This window comes from Arachis ipaensis, chromosome B9 (genome assembly GCF_059453495.1).
Source record: "Arachis ipaensis isolate K30076 ecotype BB chromosome B9, ASM5945349v1, whole genome shotgun sequence".
Lineage (NCBI taxonomy): Eukaryota > Viridiplantae > Streptophyta > Magnoliopsida > Fabales > Fabaceae > Arachis > Arachis ipaensis.
Window position 1 is genome coordinate 57514557 of NC_142444.1, and position 27225 is coordinate 57541781.

At 38.9% G+C, this 27225-nt stretch overlaps 1 protein-coding gene across 1 annotated transcript in view; it reads right to left on the reverse strand.

Moving 5' to 3' along the window:
- Positions 1-23142: 23142 nt before the first annotated feature.
- Positions 23143-27225, reverse strand: part of LOC110266848 (uncharacterized) — a 37571-nt gene continuing 33488 nt past the window's right edge. The window contains exon 2 of the mRNA XM_021111887.2: positions 23143-23604. Within this exon, the coding sequence (XP_020967546.2) occupies positions 23143-23604 (462 nt within the window). The remainder of the gene's footprint in view (positions 23605-27225) is intronic.

Sequence of the window (27225 nt, forward strand, 5' to 3'; positions counted from 1 at the left end):
CGCGTGACCGACGCGACCGCGTCATATCCTTCTCATGACCACTCACGCGATCGCATGCCCCACGCGATCGTGTCACCCAATATTTGGCAATTAATGATTTTGAACAGCGAGTTGTGCGAGTGCGAGGCTGCCCTCGCGCCAGTGGCATAAAATGGGTTACGCGACCGCGTGACTGACGCGACCGCGTCAATCAGTATCAGCACAAGTCGCGCGACCGCGTGCCCCACGCGACCGCGTCAATTGCGCTGCACAGCTTCCCTGATTTGCCACTTATCTTATCTCTCTTCCCCAAATCCTATTTTTCCTTTTTCCCTCCTTAATTCTTCTTTCTCTCTTCTTCCTTCTTTCTCACTTTCTACTCTCTCTCTCTCCCACCCCCATCAACAAGGTTTTCTTTTCTTCTTCCCTCCTTACTTTTCTATTTTTCTTCTTATTTTTATATGTTATCTTCTTTTCTTTTCTTTTTACTTTCATTATCCATATTTTCTTTTCCTTTCTTTTTCCTTTTTACTTGGTGTTAGAAATTTATTTAAGTCATTATTTCTCATTATATGCTTGTGGATTGTTGTAAATTTGTTTGGCAATTATATATTACTTTTTAAAGGGTTGCTTGCATATTCAATTTAATACTTTCTATACCTTAATTATCATGCATGCTATGTGCTTGTGAAAAAGCGCATATGGCATTATGCATTTTTCTACATTAATCTACTATTCAATGCTTGCTTTTCACAAATTCCCTTTACTATTGTATTAATTGAAATTAATTGTCAATACAAACGTGATGGTTTGTTACGAGTGATGCTTGATCTATGCTACTCATGCCTTTGCCAGCATGCCAATAAATACCTTGCATTCACTTGTCATCATATGCACTAACTATTTTCCATTGATGACTTTTCACATGTAGTCATGACCATGTGTTAACATTATTTACCTTTTACTGTGCATTCATCACCTCCCTTTTCCGTTCTCTCCCTTGCTCTATCTCTTTGAATTTAATTTACTTTCTCTTTCCTTTTTCAGAATGGCCACCAAGAAGGGCAAAGAGAAAGCTACTCCCAAATCAACAGCAAGGAGAGGAACAAAGAGAACACTAGTGGCAGAGCCTTCTTCAACTACGGTAAAGCCCTCAACAAAGAGACTTAAGAGGATTATAAAGGTTGATGATAAAGAAAAAGCCTTCCCAGCAAAGGACACTGCGCGATTTCCCAATCGCTACTGTGAGCAGATGTTCCCCATCCTGACAGAAAGGAGTTACAACAATGAATACCTTCTTCTCCTCCCAAACCATATTGCTACATTTGTTGAGCCGCAAATTGCACAATGACAATGGGGTTTCCTACAGAGATAGCCGAGGCAGGTCAATCTTTCTTGGGTAGTCAAGTTCTACTCCAACTTCCACCTGCCAACCCTGCAGTCTGTCTTTGTCCGTCAAAAGCAAGTCCCCATTACAGAAGAGGCCATTCAAAAAGCTCTAGGTCTTCCCCCTATTCCAGAACGTTTGGACGCCTTTCAAAAAGTCGCACTCAAGCACCAGATGTACCAATTTAACTAGGACGCTGTTCTCAGAGTTATCACACTACCTGGCAACCGTTGGATCTACGGATACCATCATACCCGCCCTAAGGGAATTTTGGCTTCAGCACTTACCTTGGAGGCTCGCGAATGGACACAGATCATGTCCCATTACGTCTTTCCAAGCACTCACGAGTCCTCCTCCACTGTGGACATGGCTGTTCTACTATGGTGCATCCTTACAGACTAACCTCTAAACCTAGCAAGACACATCCGAAATGCCATGGGACACGTACAAATTGCGGGCAACTTACCTTTCTCCGCCTTGGTCTCAAATCTTATCTCAATAGCCGGAGACTCCTTCAGAGCTGGGGACACCAAAGCCATGCTTCCACGGGATGATCAATATGTCCCTAATAGGAAATATATCAGACCCTCAGCAGCCACTACAAGCCAGCCTATTGCACCGGCTACAGACATTCCTCCTTCAACACCACAAGCACCTACCACAGACCAACTGCTCCATCAGATACTCGAAAGGTTGGATCGGCAGGAACACAAAGCTAAGATGAGAGAGCACCGTAACAAGCGCCGATTCACATACCTCAAGGAGCTGATCATGGGAAAATTCAAGGACTCAGACACTCCGGACTCCACTTCCTTTACCAGCACAGGGAGCCATGATGGTCCCGACTGTGGAGATACTGCTACCAGCCCACCCCTGTTCCTGACAGATGGCACCGAGGACGGTACAAAGCCTTAAGTGTGGGGAGGTCGGTCAGTACCTGACTTCCGGAGGTAATTTATCTTCCCTAAACACCAATAAATTAGGATATTTAGTTAGTTTTTCTTTTGTAGAATAGGATAAATTGCATAGTAATAGATTAGTTGCATGCATGTTCTACTTGATTGAAAAGACAATAAGTTTCTTCTAAGACTCTATTTTTGGAACAAATTTTCACTAATTATAATTAAAATTTTTATGTTAAATTTGCTTGAAGTTGTATTTGGAACATGATTTTTAAGCTAAAGAACACACAACCTGTGAGATTTGAGCCTTTATGCATGGTTACATTATTTAACCATAATTATTTTATTCTTGTGTGTTTACTTCTCTATGATTGCAATCTATATTTTGTTTCATCCTATATGTCCAATGTTTATTATATTTATATGTTTGCATATGATTGAGGCCTTTATTTGCTTAGCTCACTTATCCAAATTAAGCCTACCGTTTCAATTACCTTTGTTAGCCACTTTTAGCCTTTAAATCCCATTTGTTCTATATTTTACCACATTACTAGCCTTAAGCGGAAAAATAATTATATATCCCAAATTGAATCTTTGGTTAGCTTAAGATAGAATTGTGTGTGCTAATTAAGTATGGGAAATTGTGGGAACAAAAGATAATAAGGGAATGTGTCAGGATAATATAATGGAAATTTGGATACCTACTCATGTGAAACTATAAGAATTAAAAATCTATGTGCATTGATAAGCTATGTTTATTTTTATGCTTATATTGAAAAAAAAAACCAAAAATATTCAATAAATAAATAAGGGGACAAAATTACCCCAATGTTAAGTTAAGAATTCAAAGATCAATGGACGTATGATAAAATTAAAATAAAAAGTTGATACATAAGTATGGAATGTGAAAGAAAAATTCTGGGTAGCTAGGTATGAATTCTAAAGTTATATAGAATATATATATAGGTTATGTTAAAGCTTAGGTTAATTATAGATTCAGTTTATAAGCTTACTTAGCCATATGTGTATCCTTACCATTACCTTGGCCACATTACAACCTTGAAAAGACCTCATGATGTTTGCATTGGTATATTAAATGTTGTTGATTGATTAGGAGAAGAACAAAAAAAAATTAGAAAGCATGATTAGAGAAGGATAGAGTGATTACCCTATACACTAGAGAGACTAGAGTATACATACATCATCAGTGAGGGTTCAATGCTTGAAATTTTATGTTCCCTGCTTTCATGAGTTATCTTCTTGCACTTTTATCTGTTATCACTGTATAAGAATTGAATTAGTAGAATTTGATTTATATTTTGAAGAGATTATTTGCTATTGATCAAGTGGAAAAGAATCATATAGTTGCATTCATATATATAGGTTGCATTGCATTGCATGAGTTTTACATGTTCCTACTCATTTATTTTATCTCCTTCAACTAAGCATGAGGACATGCTAATGTTTAAGTGTGGAGAGGTTGATAAACCACTATTTTATGGTTTATAATGTGTTTAATTGTGTAGTTTTATCATGATCTTTACCCACTTATTCATATGATTAGCATGCATTTATATTTCCTTCCTAAAATTATTACATGATTGAAAACTTGCTTCCTAGAGACTTTTAATTATGTATTTTAATTCTCCTTTATTCCATTCGATGCCGTGATCTGTGTGTTAAGTGTTTCATGCTTTATATGGCATGAATGAGTTGGAGATTGGAAAGGAAGCTTGCAAAAATGGAAGGAACATAAGAAGTTGAGGAGATGACCAGCGAGAAGTGACGCGGCCGCATGGCTCACGCGACTGCGCGAAAGAGAGGAAATTGCAGTGACGCGGCCGCATGGCTCACGCGACCGCGCAGATTGGAATAGCACAAGTGACGCGGAGGCGTGGATGACGCGCCCGCGTGGCAAAGCAAAACGCCGAATGACGCGTCCGCTTGAATGACGCGATCGCGTGACGTGCGCGATCTACATAATCTGCAGAATTCGCTGGGGGCGATTTTGGGCCCTACTTTGACCCAGTTCTTAGCCCGGAAAAGCAGACTAGAGCCAGAGAACATGCAGAAACCAAAGACAACATTCATTCTACACAGTTTTTAGTTTTAGATCTAGTTTTACTCCTCTTCTAGGTTTTCTCTCTACACATTCATAGTTCTTAGAATTTTTATTTCTATTGCTCTTTGCATTAGGATATTGAGAAGAGTTATTACCTTATCAAGACTTCGTCATTCTAGTTCGTTTTCTTTACTTGGCTTTACTCTTCTATGTCCTTTAATTTACTCAATTTTACTATTGGATTATTTTAGAATTTCTTAATACAAGAGTTACTTTTATTTTTAATTGATTCCTTTGAGTTTTATTTATCATGTCTTTCTTTAATTCCCTTTCCTATGTTATGAGTTCTACATTCACAATGAGCGAGTAGTTCCCTAACTTGATGGGGAGTTGATTGAAAGGAACCCTTGAGTTGGAATGCTCAAAAGAGAAATTGTAATTGGGTTTATTGTTGGATTGCTCTCTAGTCACTAACGCCAGTCCTTCCAAGTAAGTGGATTGGGACTTGTGTATAGAAACAGCATTCCAACTTGTTTGACTTTCTCTTACCTAGTAAGGGATAACTAAACAGAACAACCGTCAATTATCAATTAATCTTGAGAGTACTGCAACAAGAATAAGACTTCCAACTAATCCACTCCCAGTCAAGGCCTTTATTTAAATTACTTAATTTCCCCAATTTAATTTCCTATTTATTCAACTCAAACTCTTTTCGAAAACATCTGATTAATAAAATAGCACACCTTTCTGCAACTCATTGGGAGACGACCTGGGATTCATACTCCCAGTATTTTAATCTTAGTTTTTGTGACAACCCATCTAAATTGATAACCGGATTTCTCGTTGGTTAAGAACTATACTTGCAACGCATATCTTATAACAATTCTTAACTCGCCAATTTCCGCCACGTCACACATCTCAAAATGGGGGAGATAAGCAACCCCCAAACACAGATATTTTAGAAGCTATCCGTGAGCAACAGAATTGCCTTAAACAGCTGGAACAAGAAACTGAACATCAACGGGAAGCCGAAAGAGACCTTCGGAGAGAAACAAGACGACATCGAAAGCTAGAGGACAAGCTCTTAAAGCTCGAAGCCGATCTCAAAACCAAGACCGCTCGATCCAGTCATGAAGATAGCCCCCACAAAGATCAAGACACATTCACCAAAGAGATCATGAAAGCTAAAGTCCCAAAGAACTTCAAAGCTCCCGACATGACCCCATACGACGGCACATCGGATCCAAGCCATCTCATCAGCAATTTCAGAAGCAGAATGTATCTCACTGACGCCTCAGATGAAATTCAATGCAAAGCCTTCCCGACTACCCTAACAAAGACAGTGATGAGCGGATAATTTATACGCTTTTTGGCATTGTTTTTAGGTAGTTTTCAATATGTTTTAGTTACTTTTTATTATATTTTTATTAGTTTTTATGCAAAAATCACATTTCTATACTTTACTATGAGTTTGTGTATTTTTCTGCAATTTCAGGTATTTTCTGGCTAAAATTGAGGGACCTGAGCAAAAGTCTGATTCAAAGGCTGAGAAAGGACTGCAGATGCTGTTGGATTCTGACCCTCCTGCACTCGAAGTGGATTTTCTGGAGTTACAGAAGCCCAATAGGCACGCTCTCAATTGCGTTAGAAAGTAGACATCTTGGGCTTTCCAGCAATTGATAATAGTCCATACTTTGTCCGAGATTTGATGGCCCAAACTGGCGTTTAAACGCCATCCAAAGACCCTTTTCTGGCGTAAAATGCTGGAACTGGCACCAGAACTGGAGTTAAACGCCCAAACTGGCATCCAAGCTGGCATTTAACTTTAGAAAATACCTATACACGTGTAAAGCTCAATGCTCAGCCCAAGCACACACCAAGTGGGCCCCGGAAGTGTATTTCTGCACTATCTGCACTTAGTTGCTCAATTTCTGTAATCCTTAGTAACTAGTTTAGTATAAATACTAGTCTTTCCTATTGTATTCAAAATCTTATAATCTTTTTTCATCTTTTATAAACTTCATGCTTGGCTGGCCTCACGGCCATGCCTAGGCTATTTTCTCTTATGTATTTTTTACGGTGGAGTTTCTACACCTCACAGATTATGGTGCGAAGCTCTGCTGTTCTTCATGAATTAATGCAAGTACTATTGTTTCTCTTTCAATTCACGCTTACTTCATCTCCAAGATATACTCTCGTACCTAATTCAATTAAGTCAGGATGAAGGGGTGACCCGTGACAATCACCCACTATCTTCGTTACTCGCTTAGCCAAGATCTGCGTGCCTGACAACCACAAGCGGTCTACATGATGTTCAATGTAGTCATTGGACAACAGCCAGGGTATAGTCTCTTGGGTCTCTAATCCATGGATTTGACTTGTCTCTCCTGACAACAGAGCATTCAAATCCGTGAGACTAGAACCTTCGTGGTAGAGGCTAGAACCAATTGGCAGCATTCCTGAGATCCGGAAAGTCTAAACCTTGTCTGTGGTATTTCGAGTAGGATCTGGGACGGAATGACTGTGACGAGCTTCAAACTCACGAATGTTGGGCGCAGTGACAGTGTGCAAAAGGATAGAGAGATCCTATTCCGACACAAGTGAGAACCGACAGATGATTAGCCGTGCGGTAGCTGTGCCTGGTATTTTTCATCCGAGACGAGAGATTCGACAGTTGATTAGCAATACAGAAACCGTACCTGGACCATTTTCACTAAGAGGACGGATGGTAGCCATTGACAATGGTGATCCACCAACATACAGCTTGCCATGGAAGGGAGCACGCACGATTGGATGAAGACAATAGGAAAGCAGAGGTTCAGAAGCAACAAAGCATCTCCAAACGCTTATCTGAAATTTCCACCAATGAATTACATAAGTATCTTTATTTTAATTTACGTTTTATTTATCTTTCAATTATCAAAACTCATAACCAATTGAATCCGCCTGACTAAGATTTACAGGATGACCATAGCTTGCTTCAAGCCGACAATCTCCGTGGGATCGACCCTTACTCGCGTAAGGTTTTATTACTTGAACGACCCAGTGCACTTGCTGGTTAGTTGTACCGGAGTTGTGAAAAGTGTGATCATAATTCCGTGCACTAAGTTTTTGGCACCGTTGCCGGAGATTGTTCGAGTTTGGACAACTGACAGTTCATCTTGTTGCTTAGATTAGGTAACCTTCTATCTTGTTTCAACCTTTATTTTCTTTTTAAAAACTTTCTAAAAATATTTCAAAAAAAAATACAAAAAAAATTTAATAAAATCATAAAAACCAAAAAAAAATTTGTGTTTCTTGTTTGAGTCTTGTGTCAAATTTTAAGTTTGGTGTCAACTGCATTTTTTTATTTAACTTTCTTAAAATTTTCGAAAATTAATGCAATATGTTCTTCATGATCTTCAAGTTGTTCTTGATGATTTTCTTTGTTTGATCTTTACATTTTCTTATTTTGTGTCTTTTCTTATTTTTCATATGCATTTTCAAATTGTTAGTGTCCCTAGTACAAAAGTTCTTAAGTTTGGTGTCTTGCATGTCTTTCTTTTCTTAAAAGTTTTCAAAAATATGTTCTTGATGTTCATCCTGATCTTCAAAGTGTTCTTGGTGTTCATCTTGACAGTCAAAGTGTTCTTGCATGCATTATTTGTTTTGATCTTAAATTTTTATGTTTTGTTTCATTTTGTTATTTTTTTCTCTCCTCATTCAAAATTCAAAAGTCAAAAAAAAATATCTTTTCCTTATTCTTCTCATAATTTTCGAAATTTGGAGTTGACTTGGTCAAAAATTTTTAAAATTTAGTTGTTTCTTGTTAGTCAAGTCAAAATTTCAATTTAAAAACTTTATCTTTTCAAATCTTTTTCAAAATCAATTCTTTTTCATTTTTTTTATGATTTTCAAATTTCATTCTTAAAATTTTTGAAAATCTTTTTCATTTTTCTTTTAATGTTTTCGAAAATTTTAAAACTAATTTTTCAAAATCCTTTTTCTTAATTTTATTTCATTTTTTTTGAAAATTCTTGCTAACAATTAATGTTTTGATTCAAAAATTTCAAGTTTGTTACTTTCTTGTTAAGAAAGGTTCAATCTTTAAATTCTAGAATCATATATTTTAGTTTCTTGTTAGTCAAGTCATCAACTTTAATTTTAAAAATCAAATCTTTTTAATTTTTTTTCAATTCTTTGTCAAAATAAATTTCAATCATATCTTTTTAAAATTTTAATTTCAAATTTTTTTTCTAAATTCTTATCTTTTCAAATCTTTTTCAACTAACTACTTAACTTGTTTGTTTTAATTTTAAAAATTTACTATTTCTTTTCTTTTTCAAAACCACCTAAGTACTTTTTCACTTCTCATTTTTGAAAACAACTAACCACTTTTTCAAAATTCTTTTTAATTAACTAATTGTTTTAAATTCTAATTTTATTTTATTTCTTTTAATATTTTTTAAACTAAATTAATTAAATAAAAATAAAAATATTTTTTTTTTCCCTTTTCTTAAAATTTGAATACTCTCTCTCTCATCTCTTTCTAATTATTTATTTAATTACTAACACTTCTCTTCTACTCATAATTCGAACCCCTCTCTCTTCTCTCTGTTCAAATTACTCATCTTTTCTCTCTTCTCATTCTTCTATTCTTCTATTCTAATACTCACATAAAAGAATCTCTATACTGTGACATAGAGGATTCCCATTCTCTCTTTGTTCTCTTCTTTTTCATATGAGCAAGAACAAGGATAAGGACATTCTTGTTGAAGCTGATCCTGAACCTGAAAGGACTCTGAAAAGGAAGCTAAGAGAATCTAAAGCACAACACTCTGGAGAGGACCTTACAGAAAATTTCAAAAAAGAAGCAGACATGGCAGCCGAACCCAATAACAATGGTGGAGATGCAAGGAAGATGCTTGGTGACTTTACTGCACCAACTTCCAACTTCTATGGAAGAAGCATCTCAATTCCTGCAATTGAAGCAAACAACTTTGAGCTTAAGCCTCAATTAGTTTCTCTAATGCAGCAGAATTGCAAGTTTTATGGACTTCCATTGGAAGATCCTCATCAGTTCTTAGCTGAATTCTTGTAAATCTGTGACACTGTTAAGACCAATGGGGTTAATCTCGAGGTCTACAGACTTCTACTTTTCCCCTTTGCTGTAAGAGACAGAGCTAGGATATGGTTAGACTTACAACCTAAAGAAAGCCTGAACTCTTGGGAAAAGTTGGTCAATGCTTTCTTGGCCAAATTCTTTCCACCTCAAAGGATGAGCAAGCTTAGAGTGGAAGTCCAAACCTTCAGACAGAAGGAAGGTGAATCCCTCTATGAAGCTTGGAAAAGATACAAGCAATTGATCAGAAGGTGTCCTTCTGACATGCTTTCAGAATGGAGCATCTTAGGTATATTCTATGATGGTCTGTCTGAATTGTCCAAGATGTCATTGGACCACTCTGCTGGTGGATCTCTTCATCTGAAAAAAATCCCTGCAGAAGCCCAGGAACTCATTGAGATGGTTGCAAATAACCAGTTCATGTACACTTCTAAAAGAAATCCTATGAATAATAGGATGACTCAGAAGAAAGGAGTTCTTGAGATTGACACTCTGAATGCCATATTGGCTCAGAATAAAATATTAACTCAGCAAGTCAATATGATTTCTCAGAATCTGACTGGAATGCAAGCTGCATCCGGCAGTACTAAAGAAGCCTCCTCTGAAGGAGAAACTTATGACCCTGAGAATCCTGCAATGGAAGAGGTGAATTACATGGGAGAATCCTATGGAAACACCTATAATCCTTCATGGAGAAATCATCCAAATTTCTCATGGAAGGATCAACAGAAGCCTCAATAAGGCTTCAATAATAATAATGGTGGGAGAAATAGGTTTGGCAATAGCAAGCCTTTTCCATCATCTTCTCAGCAACAAACAGAGAATTCTAAGCAGAGCCTCTCTGACTTAGCAACCATAGTCTCTGATCTATCTAAGATCTCTCTCAGTTTCATTACTGAAACAAGGTCCTCCATCAGAAATTTGGAGGCACGAGTGGGTCAGCTGAGTAAAAGAGTTAATAAAATCTCTCCTAGTACTCTCTCAAGTAATAGAAGAGAATCCAAAGAAAGAGTGCAAGGCCATCAATATATCCAAAGTGGTCGAACCTATAGAGGAGGAAGAGGCAGTGATTTTCAGTGAGGAAGACCTCAATGGACGTCCATTGACCACTAAGGAGTTCCCTAATGAGGAACCAAAGGAATCTGAGGCTCATACAGAGACCATAGAGATTCCACTGAACTTTAATGTTGCCATTCATGAGCTCTGATGAGTATTCTTCCTCTGAAGAGGATGAAAATATTGTTGAAGAGCAAGTTGCTCGGTATCTAGGAGCAATCATGAAGCTGAATGCCAAGTTATTTGGTAATGAGACTTGGGAGGATGAACCTCCATTGCTCATCAATGAACTAAATACCTTGGTTCAACAGAAATTACCTCAGAAGAAACCGGATCCCGGAAGGTTCTTAATACCTTGTACCATAGGCACCATGAACTTTGAGAAGGCTCTGTGTGACCTGAGGTCAGGTATAAACCTCATGCCACTCTCTGTAATGGAGAAACTAGGGATATTTGAGGTACAAGCTGCAAGAATCTCACTAGAGATGGCAGACAAATCAATGAAACAGGCTTATAAACTTGTAAAGGATGTCTTAGTGAAGGTTGAAGGCCTTTACATCCCTGCTGACTTCATAATCCTAGACACTAGGAAGGATAAGGATGAATTCATCATCCTTGAAAGACCCTTCCTAGCCACAGCAAGGGCTGTGATTGATGTGGACAGAGGAGAGTTAGTCCTTCAATTGAATGAGGACTACCTTGTGTTTAAGGCTCAAGGATCTTCTTCTGTAAACATGGAGAAGAAGCATGAAAAGCTTCATCCAATTCTCTCCATACAGAGTCAAACAGAGCCCCTATATTCAAACTCTAAGTTTGGTGTTGGGAGGCCACCATCATGCTCTGAGTGTCTATGAAGCTCTATAAGAGCTCACTGTTAAGCTATTGACATTAAAGAATCGCCTATTGGGAGGCAACCCAATCTTATTTATCTATGTTAATTACTTTTTCATTTCATTTTCCATTGTTAGTTTATGTTTTCTTTAGGTTGATGATCATGTGGAATCACAAAAACAGCTGCAGAATTAATGCAGAATAAAAAAATAGCATAAAAAATAGCACACCCTGGAGAACAGGCTTACTGGCATTTAAACGCCAGTAAGGATAACAGAATGGGCGTTTAACGCCTAGTCTGGCAGCATTCTGGGCGTTAAACGCCAGAATTGGTAGACAGACTGGCGTTTAACACCAGAAAAGGGTGTCTGGCTGGCGTTAAACGCCAGAAAGAAGCATCAGCCTGGCGTTTAACGCCAGAAAAGGCAGCAGAGTTTGCGTTAAACACCAGAAATGGCACACCAAGGGCGTTTAAACGCCAGAAAGGTGCAGGAACCAGAATTCATTGACACCTCAGGATTTGTGGACCCCACAGGATCTCCACCTACCCAAATCTTTTTCTCTCCTCTTCACACCTTTCCATAATACTCTTCCCGAAATACCCTTAACCAATCACATCAATACCTATTCCTCAAACACCATTCACCTATCAAGTCCTACCCTTTTCCTCATAATCTCTTCACCACTCACATCCATCCACTATTCCCCAAAAACCTATCATAAAACCCCACCTACCTCACCATTCAAATTTAAAACATTTCCCTCCCAAACCCAACCCCTTCTTACACGAATTCCCTCTCTCTCTTACCCTATAAATACCCTTACTTACCACCTTCAATTTCACACATCATAAACACTTAAACCCCCCTTGGCCAAATTCAAAACACTCCTCTATCTCCTCCATTTCTTCTTCTTCTCCTCCTTTCCTTCTTCTTTTGCTCGAGGACGAGCAAACCTTTTAAGTTTGGTGTGGAAAAAAGCTTTGCTTTTTGTTTTTCCATAACTATTAATGGCACCTAAGGCCGGAGAAACCTCTAGAAAGAGGAAAGGGAAGGCAGTTGCTTCCACCTCTGAGTCATGGGAGATGGAGAGATTCATCTCAAAGCTCCATCAAGACCACTTCTATAAAGTTGTGGCCAAGAAAAGGGTGATCTCCGAGGTCCCCTTCATGCTCAAAAAGAGTGAATATCCAGAGATCCGACGTGAGGTTCGAAAAAGAGGTTGGGAAGCTCTCACCAACCCCATCCAACAAGTCAGAATCTTAATGGTTCAAGAGTTCTATGCTAATGCATGGATCACTAAGAACCATGATCAAAGTGTGAACCCGAACCCAAAGAATTAGCTCACAATGGTTCGGGGGAAATACTTGGATTTCAGTCCGGAAACTGTGAGGTTGGCATTCAACTTACCAATAATGAGAGAAAATTCTCATCCTTTCACTAGAAGAGTCAACTTTGATCAAAGGTTGGACCAAGTCCTCATGGACATTTGTGTAGAAGGAGCTCAGTGGAAGAGAGACTCCAAAGGCAAGCCGGTTCAACTGAGAAGGCTTGACCTCAAGCCCGTGGCTAGAGGATGGTTAGAGTTCATCCAACGCTCTATCATTCCTACTAGAAACCGTTCTGAAGTTACTGTGGATCGGGCTATCATGATCCATAGTATCATGATTGGAGAGGAAGTGGAAGTTCATGAGATCATACCTCTAGAACTATACAAGGTGGCTGACAAGCCCTCCACTTTGGCAAGGTTAGCCTTTCCTCATCTCATCTGTCACCTATGCAATTCAGCCAGAATTATCATAGAGGAAGACATCCTCATTGAAGAGGACAAGCCCATCACTAAAAAGAGGATGGAGCAAACAAGAGAGCCCGTTCATGGACCTCAACAAGAGAATGAGAAAATTCCTCATCAAGAAATCTGTGAGATGCCTCAAGGGATACACTTGCCTCCACAAAGCTATTGGGAGCAACTCAACACCTCTTTAGGAGATTTGAGTTCCAACATGGAGTAACTAAGGATGGAGCACCAAGAGCATTCCATCATCCTCCATGAAATCAGAGAGGACCAAAAGGCCATGAGAGAGGAGCAACAAAGGCAAGGAAGAGACATAGAGGAGCTCAAGAACTTCATTAGTTCTTCAAGAGGAAGAAGAAGCCACAATCAATAAGGTGGACCTGTTCTTTAATCTCCTTGTTTATTTTCTTTTCTGTTTTTGGTTTTTATGATTTATGTTTTGTCTATGTTTTTGTCTTTATTACATGATCATTAGTGTTAGGAGTCTATGTCTTAAAGCTATGAATGATTCTATGAATCTCTCACCTTTCTTAAATGAAAAATATTTTTATTTACAAAAGAACAAGAAGTGCATAATTTCGAAATTTATCTTGAAATTAGTTTAACTATTTTGATGTGGTGGCAATACTTCTTGCTTTCTGAATGTATGCTTAAACAGTGCATGTTTGAAATTGGAATTAAGAATAGTTAACTCTTGAAAGAATAATGAAAAAGGATACATGTTATTGGTGATCTGAAAAATCATAAAACTGATTCTTGAAGCAAGAAAAAGCAGTGAAAAGCAAAAGCTTGCGAAAAAAAAGGCGAAAAATAAAGAAAAAGCAAGCAGAAAAAGCCAATAGCTCTTTAAACCAAAAGTCAAGAGCAAAAAGCCAATAACCCTTTAAACTAAAAGACAAGGGTAAAAAGGATCCAAGGCTTTGAGTATTAATGGATAGGAGGGCCCAAAGGAATAAAATCCTGGCCTAAGCAGCTAAATCAAGCTGTCCCTAACCATGTGCGTGTGTCATGAAGGTCCAAGTGAAAAGCTTGAGGCTGAGTGGTTAAAGTCGTGATCCAAAGCAAAAAGAGTGTGCTTAAGAACTCTGGGCACCTCTAACTGGGGACTTTAGCAGGTAGCAAAGCTGAGTCACAATCTGAAAAGGTTCACCCAGTTATGTGTCCGTGGCATTTATGTACCCGGTGGTAATACTGGAAAACAAAATGCTTAGGGTCACGGCCAAGACGCATAAAATAGTTGTTTTCAAGAATCAAAAAGAACTTAACTAGGAAAATCAATAACATTATCTGTATTTCTGAGTTCCTAAAGAGGCCAACAATTCTGAACTCCAATGGATAGAGAGATGCCAAAACTATTCAGAGGCAAAAAACTACTAGTCCTGCTCATCTAATTAAAACTAATCCTCATTGATATTTTAAAATTTATTGTATTTTCTCTTCTTTTTATCCTATTCTGTTTTTAGTTGCTTGGGGACAAGCAACAATTTAAGTTTGGGGTTGTGATGAGCGGATAATTTATACGCTTTTTGGCATTATTTTTAGGTAGTTTTTAATATGTTTTAGTTACTTTTTATTATATTTTTATTAGTTTTTATGCAAAAATCACATTTCTGGACTTTACTATGACTTTGTGTGTTTTTCTATAATTTCAGGTATTTTCTGGCTGAAATTGAGGGACCTGAGTAAAAGTCTTATTCAAAGGCTGAGAATGGACTGCAGATGCTGTTGGATTCTGACCCTCCTACACTCGAAGTGGATTTTCTGGAGCTACAAAAGCCCAATTGGCGCGCTCTCAATTGCGTTGGAAAGTAGACATCTTGGGCTTTCCAGCAACGTATAATATTTTTTACTTTTCCAAGATTTGATGGCCCAAACCGGCGCTTAAACGCCAGCCAGAGACCCTTTTCTGGTGTAAAACGCCGGAACTGGCACCAGAACTGGAGTTAAACGCCCAAACTGGCATCCAAGCTGGTGTTTAACTCTAGAAAAGGCCTATGCACGTGTAAAGCTCAATGCTCAGCCCAAGCACACACCAAGTGGACCCCGGAAGTGGATTTCTGCACTATCTACACTTAGTTACTCAATTTCTGTAATCCTTAGTAACTAGTTTAGTATAAATACTAGTCTTTCCTATTGTATTCAGAATCTTATCATCTTTTTTCATCTTTTATAAACTTCATACTTGGCTGGCCTCACGGCCATGCCTAGGTTATTTTCTCTTATGTATTTTCTACGGTGGAGTTTCTACACCTCATAAATTAAGGTGCGCAGCTCTGCTATTCTTCATGAATTAATGCAAGTACTATTATTTCTCTTTCAATTCATGCTTACTTCTTCTCCAAGATATACTCTCGTACCTAATTCAATTAAGTCAGGATGAAGGGGGTGACCCGTGACAATCACCCGCTATCTTCGTTACTCGCTTAGCCAAGATCCGCGTGCCTGACAACCACAAGCGGTCTACATGATATTCAACGTAGTCATTGGACGACAGCCGGAGTATAGTCTATTGGGTCTCTGATCCACGCATTTGACTTGCCTCTCCTGACAACAGAGCATTCAAATCTGTGAGATTAGAACCTTCGTGGTAGAGGCTAGAACCAATTGGCAGCATTCCTGAGATCCGGAAAGTCTAAACCTTGTCTGTGGTATTCCGAGTAGGATCTGGGATGGGATGACTGTGACGAGCTTCAAAATCACGAATGTTGGGCATAGTGACAGTGTGCAAAAGGATAGAGAGATCCTATTCTGACACAAGTGAGAACCAACAGATGATTAGCCGTGCGGTAGCTGTGCCTGGTATTTTTCATCTGAGACGAAAGATCCGACAGTTGATTAGCCGTATAGAAACTGTTCATGGACCATTTTCACTGAGAGGACGGATGGTAGCCATTGAAAACTGTGATCCACCAACATACAGCTTGCCATGGAAGGGAGCACGCATGATTGGATGAAGACAATCAGAAAGCAGAGGTTCAGAAGCAACAAAGCATCTCCAAACGCTTAGCTGAAATTTCCACCAATGAATTACATAAGTATCTTTATTTTAATTTACGTTTTATTTATCTTTCAATTATCAAAACTCATAACCAATTGAATCCGCCTAACTAAGATTTACAGGATGACCATAGCTTGCTTCAAGCCGGCAATCTCCGTGGGATCAACCCTTACTCGCGTAAGGTTTTATTACTTGGACGACCCAGTGCACTTGCTGGTTAGTTGTACCGGAGTTGTGAAAAGTGTGATCACAATTCCGTGCACCAGACAGCAATAAAGTGGTTCAATAGTTTGCCTCCAAGATCCATCACAAGTTTTGATGACCTTGCTAAAAAGTTCCTTGCCAGGTTCTCCATCCAGAAAGATAAGGCCAAACACGCTCCAAGCTTACTGGAAATTAAACAAGGAGATCGGGAAAGCCTTCGCAGCTACATGAAAAGATTCAACAAAGCATGCCTTGACATACAAAGTCTTCCAACAGAAGCGGCCATCATGGGACTCATCAATGGCCTAAGAGAAGGACCTTTTAGCCACTCAATATCCAAGAAGTACCTAACATCTCTAAATGAGGTTCAGGAAAGGGCGGAAAAATATATCAATATGGAGGAGAACTCCCGATTGGGAGACAGCTCAAAAACCGGATTCTCCTAACCCACCACGGGACAAGGATAAAGAGACCAAGAAAAAAGAAGATCAACCCGATGAGAAGCCTAGAAAATACCACAATTACACCCCTCTTCGGGTGTCTCTTGTGGATGTTTACCGAGAAATATGCAACACTGAGAAGATCCCACCACCTCGCCCAATCAAAAGAGGGGGAAGTCGGACAGAATACTGCGAGTACCACTAAATCTACAGACATCCTACTAAAGAGTGTTTCGACTTAAAGAATGTCATAGAGAAATTGGCAAGAGAAAGGCGATTAGATCGGTACTTAGCCAATAAAGCGGATGAACCAAGAAAAAGAAGAAGGGACGAAGAGGTCGGACGAGTTGAACGTCCACCTCACACTGAAGAGGTCGGACGAGTTGAACGTCCACCTCACACCGAAGAGGTCAGACGAGTTGAACATCCACCTCACATCCCTGCGAGACATGTTCATATGATAAATGGAGGATTCGCAGGAGGAGGGATCTCTAAATCATCTCACAAAAGAAACCTCAAAGAGGTATATTAAGGAAGGGAGAGAGGTTTGAATAGGACAACAGAGTACGAACAAGCCTTCCGAGATTTCAAAAATTCTTGGGGCAACCACCCATTCTTACCCGACCACGGGAAAGTCATATTATGCCTCGCAGTGGGAAGTCGGGCAATAGCCTCAGCACTAGTCAGAAAAGATGAAAGTGGGAAACAACCCGTCTAATTCATCATTAAGGCTCTACAAAGGGCCGAACTAAACTATCAAAAGATAGAAAAGGTCGCCTACGCAATCATACTCACTTCTCAATGACTCCACCCATACTTTTAAGTTCACACTATCAGAGTTCGGACCAACCAGCCTATAAAAGGCATCCTACAGAAAACAGACTTAGCTGGAAGAATTCTACAGTAGGAAGTCGAGTTAACCAAATTCAATCTTCAATATGAAGCTCAGACAGCCATCAAATCACAGTATCTGGCCGACTTCATTGCAGAGTACACTGACACCCCCAGGAACTCCCACAAAATGGAATCTCTACGTGGACGACTCTTCAAACAAAACCGGGAATGGCGCAGATGTAATTATAGAAAGCGATCAGGGAACCCAAATCGAGCTAAATAACCAACCTGAATACGAGGCACTACTGGCTGGTTTAAGGCTGGCTAAGGAGGTAGGAGTTCAAAAGCTTACCGTGTTCAGTAATTCACAAGTAGTCACCTCATAAATAAAAGGGAGCTACCGAGCTAAGGATCCCACCATGAAAAAATACCTGGACAAAACCAGAGAACAGCTCGGACAATTCGGGGGATATGAAGTCCAACATATACCTCGGGAACAGAATGCCCGAGCTGATGCACTTTCAAAACTAGCCAGCACCAACAGCTCGGACAATTCGGGGGATATGAGGTCCAACATATACCTCGGGAACAGAATGCCCGAGCTGATGCACTTTCAAAACTAGCCAGCACCAAACCAGGGGGCAATAATAGAAGCCTCATCCAAGAAACACTGCAAAATCCATCAATGTCAGAGGAAGAAAAGGTCCTAACCATATCAGGTCAGGGTCGTTCCCCCAGAGTCAAGGAAGGAAAACAAACCTTCTCCTCAGGGTCTGGCGACACTAACTCATGATTCTTCTCCTCATCCCTATCCCTACAAATTCTATGGAACCTCTTAAGTCGCACACAGTACTCAGGAACACACATTAAAACTATGGAATCCAGCCAGTCAGACATGCCGTCCGGGATCTTAGTAGACATCTCAGCATTATTTTTGCGGGAAGACATAGGTCAAATATTCCTACATAAGAAAAATAAAAATGGGGTTACTACTAAACAACTCGGGCAAATAAGGAAACAACTCAGACAATAACAGTAAAACATCAAGTGTCAGATATAGCAGTAAAAGGGAAACCCCAGGACTTACACGAAAGTCTAGGGGAACCCTTTGGAGGCAACAACAGGGCAAGAACACAGAAAAGAGAAGTCGACAATCTATACCCAAACAAACAAAAGGTCAAAACAAAAGCTATAACTTTTGTACAAAAGGAGTCAGGCAACGATGAAAAGAAACAGGAACAATAACAAAACCCTAAGCAAGGCACACATTCTTCTCAAAGGCAAACGACAAAAGAAAAGTCACAACAAATGATCAAAGACACAAAATTTTTGCAGAAAGAACCAAATTTATTTAGAGCAAAAACCCAATACAAAGTCAAAGCTTTACATCAAAAGCATGCACAGTTGTCGAAAGTAAAAAAAAAAAAACAGAGAGAAAAGAATGACTAACCTACAGAAAAGAAGATGAGAAACGGCTCAAATCAAGAACAACGAAGATACCAACTCCTAAACTCAAAGGGAAGAGCTCGACCTACTTCCAGAAGTCCGAGGAAGAGCTCGAATTAGAGAGGAAGCACTAAAGCGTCGAATGGACCTAAGGTCGGTCAGGAGAAGGGAAACTAGCAGCCAACTGAAAAGGACCATACCAAGTTGTTCAGAAGTATTAGGGAAAGGTCACCACAAAGTGTCCGACCTCGAAGGGCGAGAGCTACCAAGGTCATGGCATGCCTGCAATCTAAGAAGGGCTCCAGGCTGAGATCTAAGAGATTGCCCGACCTAGAAGGGTAAGCACTAACATGTACACACTCTTATTCATATCTTTATTTTATTGTTTAAAAGTTTGCAGATTCCCTAAAAAGTTTCCTACCAAGACGCATTAATCTGAGAGCAAAAATTCATCGCCCGATCACGACAAGGTCGGCAAGGTAGAAACCAAATTCACCGCCTGATTTCGACAAGGTCAGCAAAGATGAAAACCAAATTCATCGCCTGATTTTGACAAGATCGGCAAAGATGAAAACCAAATTCATCGTCCGATTTCAACAAAGATCGGCAAGGTGAAAGCGATAAAAACAGATTAATGCAAGAAGTTATAAAAAGTAATCCATAAAAAGTGGCCTGACGAGGTCTAACTAAAAAAGGAATACTAAATAACTTAGCCTGGACTGACCAGAGAAGTTGGACCAACGAAAGCTACAGATTGGACCGACAAGCGAAGTCGACCAACAAAAGCTACAGATTGGACCGACAAGAGAAGTCGGACCAACGAAAGCTACAGATTGCTCCGACAAAGAAGTTGGACTAACGAAAGCTACAGCTCGGATCGACACGAGAAGTCGGACCAACGAAAAGCCTGTGCTAAAAGGGACATAGCTCTGCCCAAAAAGCCACGGCTCTATGACAAGGCTATCAAAATTGTTCAGACTAACTAAAAAGGTTCTACCAAGAACACTAAAAAGTTGTCGGACAAGTTAGCCCTAAAGGTCATTCCGCCTAAACAGAAGACGGACTAAACAAGATCTAATCAAAAAGAGGTCAAACAGTAAAGTACCAACATTCTATTAACATCTCACAAAGGCCAAGGAAAGGTCAAAAGGCCAAAGCCAGAAGTGCTTCGCTGAAAAGTACGAAGTCTTGAAAAAAGACACTACTTAAAAAGCGAAAAGCATAGCCTCGAAGACAGAGCTAAAAAGTCATCCAAACAAACTATAAAGAAAAGGTTCCTTATCGGAACACTACCTAAAAAGCTTGTTGGAATGTGACTAAAAATCTCGGGGAGCAAAGTTGTACAGGTTGACGTCAGCTAAGAAGAGGTGCAAAAATGATCTCAAAAAAGAACAAGCCAAAAGGTTGGGAAACAACTTAAGGCTCAAATGTGCTTAGCTAAAAGGGATACAACTCCACTCAAAGAAAGCACAATCTCAAATGGGGCTACGAACGTCATCCGAGACTAAAAAAGGTTCTATATAAAGAACACTAAAAAGTCATCGGACAAGTCACTAAGGGCCCGGATATCAAGCCGCAAGGATAACTTCGCCAAAGCAGAGGGTTGTCAACACAAACTTAAAGCAAGGCGTGATCCAGAGGGCAAGGTAGAAAACCCACACTACCACTCAAAAGAGGTCGGATTGGGAAGTACGAAACCTCTAATTTTCAAGGATTGCAAAGCAATGAAGAAACAAGCCAGACAGATGCTTGAGCACGACTCCCTCAAAGGGATCGAAGCTAAGAAGCATGACCTCACAAGGAAGATCGAAGCTTAAGCAGGGGCACTGTTCATACATCGGTTTGAGCTATAAAGAACCGGGTTGGCCGACCTCTTAGAAGGTTGGTCTATTACAGACCTCTTCACAAAGAGCTCGGCCAAATCTCCATAGAGGCCCAAAGTAGGCCCACACAAAAAGACGCAGCCCAAACTAAAGGCGGCAAAAGCCTAGAAAGATAAGGCGGTTTCCCTAAAAGATAAGGTGACTTCACTCAAAGATAAGATAAGATAACTATCTTATCTCCAGAAAGATCATTCCACACTACTATAAATACACTAGAGCACCCAGGTATAACTCATACTCTGATTCTACTAAAAACCTGCTTAAAGCCCATGCTAACTTAATCATCGGAGTCTCTTGCAGGTACCACCACCCTCTGGTGACGAAGGATCAGCAACATCTCTAGCTCTACCAGTTCTACCAGGTCGGACACGACAGCTCCGGCCACCAGATCTAACAAATCGGACACGACAACTCCGGCCACCACGGTAGATCTCATCCGAGATCGACCTTCAGTTTCAGGTAACCCTCGAAACACTCAGCCTCATATTTAAAACATACTTAGCAAATCTATTTTACAGCAAAGCATAGTCTATTAGTTTCATCTACTAGGATATTTACAAGCAATATACTCAAGTCACCAATGTCGGATCCTGCCTGTGTCACATGGAGCAATTTAACAAGTCTAAAGAGCTTTAAAGCTATTTACACAAAATATTAGGCCCTTAAACAGTAAAGAGCTCCCTAACACAAACAAAACTAGAGCGAAACTGATGAAGTTGGATTAGAATCAAGGCCCATATCTGAAAAAAAATTGAAAGAGCAACAGAGTAAGTTTTGCAATTCAGTGAGTAAGCAGAGCATCAATAGGCCCACAAGAGACAGTTGTATAATTAGTAAACTCTTAGTTCAAATAAATCCACCTTAGTAATAATGATAAAATTATACTCAAACACAATGATAATTAATTATGAATATCAAACATTCAAACTTCTTTATTTATAATAATATACGCGGAAGGTTATCTAATCCAGAAAAATCAAAATAATGGACAGAAATCACACTTAGGTATTTTTCTTCGTGTGAGTTCTAAAACAGATATGTTCCACTAGTTTTGTGGACATGAAACAGACAGGAATTATTTCATCTCATATGGTCCTGAAAATGCAATTATATACTGACAAGGTGCAACAAGTCTAGCGCTTGCTGCCGCTAGCTACCGTTTCTGTCATAAAACCTTTCAAAATATTTTGACATATAAATTATTATCAAACTAAAAGTTATCAAACAAATTAATAAATACATCATCAATTCAATAGTAATAATTCATATAATAACTTTATCCAAATTCAATACGAAATTTACATTCAAAGTGTATATGTAAGATAATATTTACATTGAAGTTTAATTTCTCAAATAACCACTTCATTCATTTCAACGTAAAATATTATGTCTCAAGTGGGATTTTCTTTGTAAAATATTTAACATAAACATCATGTTGACAAATAAGTTAGTAAATAACTAAATAATAAATTATAAAATTATTTTCAAAAATTATAAAAATGATGCAAATGCTAAAATTTAATCATAGATACAAAGTTTACTCACAGACTAAAATTCAAGAGAGGGATTTCTATTCCATAGGTTCCAACAAGCAAGGAGAGTGGTTCTTTTGAGTATCTAATACCACAAACATAACAATAATAACTCTAATAAGTTAATCTTAATATCAATTGATATAATAAAACCTGTATACCAAAAAATCCCAAATTCTATCTTACCCTAACCCAAAATTTTTGGATTTATTAATATCCATAATTATAAACATGACAAAAATTAAAAATATAGGTAATTATCAATCTAAAGAATCACCTTAACGTCTTAATAATTAGTAATTCTTGAATTAAAGGTGATTTTTCTTTTCTTCAAGCTTAGACTACTTCAATTGAGTTTTGGAATAAAAGCCAACATAAGAGAACACAATAGATAGAGCATAATAGAGTTGGAATAGAAGAGTAGTGAAATTAATTGAAATAAAAGTATATGAAATTATTATTGAAGAAGTGACATGAGGAGGCGAGATCAGAGAGTAGCATTGGCGGTGGGTGGTTCTGTGATGTAATAATATGTGTACATTGAAATGTTTGTGTGTGCCGTTGGAGTAGAAAGAAATGAAGGAAAGGTTATGGGCTTGGCCCATCATTGTTGTTTGTTTTTTTTTTTAATTAGACCCTACAATCTCCCCACCGTAAAAAATTCGATCCCCGAATTTCAAACGCGAAAATACCTTAAGTTTCGAACAAATACGGATATTTGTCGCGCATTACATTCTCAGGTTCCCAGGTTGCTTCTTTCCCCAAATGGTTCTTCAAGACTACTTTTATAGAGGCTACTTCTTTTGAACGTAACTTCCTTATTTGTTGATCAATTATAGCAATAGGTTTTTCTTCAAATGATAAATCTTCTTTCAACTCCACTGATTGGGGACTAAGTACATGAGCTGGATCATGAAGATATTTACGTAACATAGACACGTGAAATACTGGATGAATCATAGACAAATCAGGTGGTAGTGCCAAGTGATACGCCACTATGCCTATTCGTTCCAAGATCTCAAAAGGACCAATACAGCGAGGACTAAGCTTACCCTTTTTGCCAAACCTCATCACACCTTTCATAGGTGACACTCGGAGAAAAACTTGATCACCCACAGAAAATTCTAAGTTACGTCTCTTATAATCAGCGTAGGCCTTTGATTAGCGGACATTTTATACACTTTTTGGAGTTAATTTCATATAGTTTTTAGTATGTTTTAGTTAGTTTTTAGTTTATTTTCATTAGCTTTTAGGAAAAATTCATATTTCTGGACTTTACTATGAGTTGTGTATTTTTTTGTAATTTCAGGTATTTTTCTGGCTGAAATTGAAGGAGCTGAGCAAAAATCTGATTCAGGCTGAAAAAGGACTGCTGATGCTGTTGGATTCTGACCTCCCTGCACTCAAAGTGAATTTTCTGGAGCTACAGAACTCGAAATGGCATACTTCCAATTGCGTTGGAAATTAGACATCCAGGGCTTTCCAGCAATATATAATAGTCCATACTTTGCTCAAGGATAGATGACGTAAACTGGCGTTCAACGCCAGTTCTCTGCCCAATTCTGGCGTCCAGCGCCAGAAAATGATTAAAAGCTGGAGTTCAACGCCAGAAATGGATCCAAACCTGGCGTTGAACGCCCAAAATGGCCTTACTCACGTGAATTACTTAAATCTCAGCCCCAGCACACACCAAGTGGGCCCCAGAAGTGGATCTCTATACCATCTGCTATAGTTTACTCATTTGCTGTAAACCTAGGCTACTAGTTTAGTATTTAATCAACTTTTAGAGACTTATTTTGTATCTTATGACATTTTAGATCTAAACTTTGTACTCTTTGATGGTATGAGTCTCTAAACTCCATTGTTGGGGGTGAGGAGCTCTGCTGTGTCTCGATGAATTAATGCAAGTATTTCTGTTTTCCATTCAAACACGCTTGTTCCTATCTAAGATGTTCATTCGCGCTTAACTGTGATGAAGGTGATGATCTGTGACACTCATCACCTTCCTCAAACCATGAACGTGTGCCTGACAACCACCTCCGTTCTATATCCGATTGAATGAGTATCTCTTAGATCTCTTCACTAGAATCTTCGTGGTATAAGCTAGAACTGATGGCGGCATTCATGAGAATCCGGAAAGTCTAAACCTTATTTGTGGTATTCCTTGTAGGATTCGATGATCGAATGACTGTGAAGAGCTTCAAACTCGCGAGTGCTGAGCGTTAGTGACAGACGCAAAAGGACGAAGAATCCTATTCCGGTATGATCGAGAACCGACAGATGATTAGCCGTGCTGTGACAGAGCATGTGAGCATATTCTTCACTGAGAGGATGGGATGTAGCCATTGACGATGGTGATCCCCTACATATAGCTTGCCATAGGAGGACGTGCGTGCGTGAATCAGAAGACAGAGGAAAGCAGAGATTTAGAAGACAAAGCATCTCCAAAACTCCAACATATTCTCCATTACTGCATAACAAATAACCTTTAATTCATGCTCTTTTGTTCATTCGCAATTCAACTGATAAATATAATTGACTTCCTAACTAAGATTTACAAAGTAACCATAGATTGCTTCAAACCAACAATCTCTGTGGGATTCGACCCTTACTCACGTAAGGTATTACTTGGACGACCCAGTGCACTTGCTGGTTAGTGGTACGAGTTGTGAGAAGTGTGATTCGCAATTCGTGCACCAAGTTTTTGGCGCCGTTGCCGGGGATTGTTCGTGTTTGGACAACTAACGGTTTATTTTGTTGCTTAGATTAGGAAAAAAATTTCTTTTTTTGTTTACAGTCTCCTATTATTGTCGTGTTAAAATTTTAGAATCCTTATTTTCTTTTTAAAATATTTTTCAAAAATAATTTCTCTATTGAATCCTGTGCCAAACTTTAAGTTTGGTGTTTTCTTGTTGAATTTTCTGTGTTTTTCAAAAATTTTAGTTTGGTTTTCTAAAAATTTTAAGTTTGGTGTTCTTCCTTCATGTTCTTGTGTTCTTGTGAGTCTTCAAAGTGTTCGTGAGTTTTCCTTGTGTCTTGATCTTAAAATTTTTAAGTTTGGTGTTCCTTGGTGTTTTTCCTCCAAAAATTTTTGAAAACAAGGAGCATTAGATTTAAAAATTTTAAATCTTAGGCTATCTTATTGTTTTTCTCTCTCTTCTTAAAATTCAAAAATATCTTTTCTCTCTATTTTAAAGCATCTTTTTCGAAATCTATTTCTAAAATTTAGACTTTTATTTCAAAATTTAAAACTTTTTCAAAAATCATCATATCCTTTTCAAAATCTCCTAACCACTTTCTCTCTCCTCACTTTTTCGAAAATCTTTCACTCATTTTGATTTATTTTATTTTGATTTATTTTTATTTTGAAATAAATAAATAAATAAAAATAATTTTTATATCATCTCCCTTTCTCCATCATGGACCTAAGCGGAAATGAACAGTCCAAGAGGACTCTGGGGTCATATTCTAACCCCTCTACTGCTTCATATGGGAGTAGTATCTGTATACCCTCCATTGGAGTCAGTAGCTTTGAGTTGAATCCTCAGCTCATTATCATGGTGCAGCAAAGTTGCCAGTATTCCGGTCTTCCACAGGAAGAACCTACAGAGTTTCTGGCATAGTTTCTACAGATTGCTGATACAGTACATGATAAAGAAATAGATCAGGATGTCTACAGACTATTACTGTTTCCATTTGCTGTAAAAGATCAAGCTAAGAGGTGGTTGAATAACCAACCTAAGGCCAGCATAAGGACTTGGAAACAACTGACAGACAAATTCTTGAATCAATACTTTCCCCCAAAACGGATGACACAGCTAAGGCTGGACATCCAAGGCTTTAAACAAGGAGATAATGAATCTCTTTATGATGCCTGGGAGAGATACAGAGAGATGCTACGAAAATGCCCCTCTGAAATGTTTTCAGAGTGGGTTCAGTTAGACATCTTCTATTATGGGCTTGCTGAAGGAGCTCAGATGTCTCTGGATTACTCAGCTGGTGGATCTATCCACATGAGAAAGACAATTGAAGAAGTCCAAGAGCTCATTGATACAGTTGCCAGGAATCAGCATCTGTACCTAAGTAGTGACCCTTCCATGAAAGAAGAGGTCAAAACAGCAACTGCTGAACTCAGTCCTGTAAAACAAGCTGCTGAATTCAATCAGCAATTGGACTTTCTAACAAAGCAGTTAGCCGAATTCAAAGATAGACTACAAGAGACAAGGATGGCTAATATACATATGGACGAACAGTTTAAGCAAACAAAGCAGCAGCTGTCAAGGCAAATAGCAGAAGAATGCCAAGCAGTTCAACTAAGAAGTGGGAAAATATTAAATACCCCACCTCAAGACAGCAAAAAGCTAAGAAATGAGCAAACCACCCAAAATTCACCTGAGGACAGTAAGAGCCCAAGAAAAAGTAATTCTGGAACTAAAACGCCAGAAAATTGGTGGAAGGCTGGCGCTGAACGCCCAGACCATGCTCAAGACTGGCGTTCAACGCCAGAAACAAGGCAGGACTGGCGTTCAATGCCAGAAATGGGCAAGGATCTGGCGTTGAACACCCAAAATGGGCAGGATCTGGCGCTGAACACCCAAAATGGGCACAATTCTGGCGTTCAGACGCCAGGAACAGACAAGGAGTTGGCATCTAACGTCACTCCAGTTTCTAACTTTGGCACTCAATTGCCAGTGAGGGATCAGACACACACAAATGCTGATAACAACCCCTCTAAAAAGGCTTCTTCAACCACTTCTGTAGGCAGTAAATCTACAG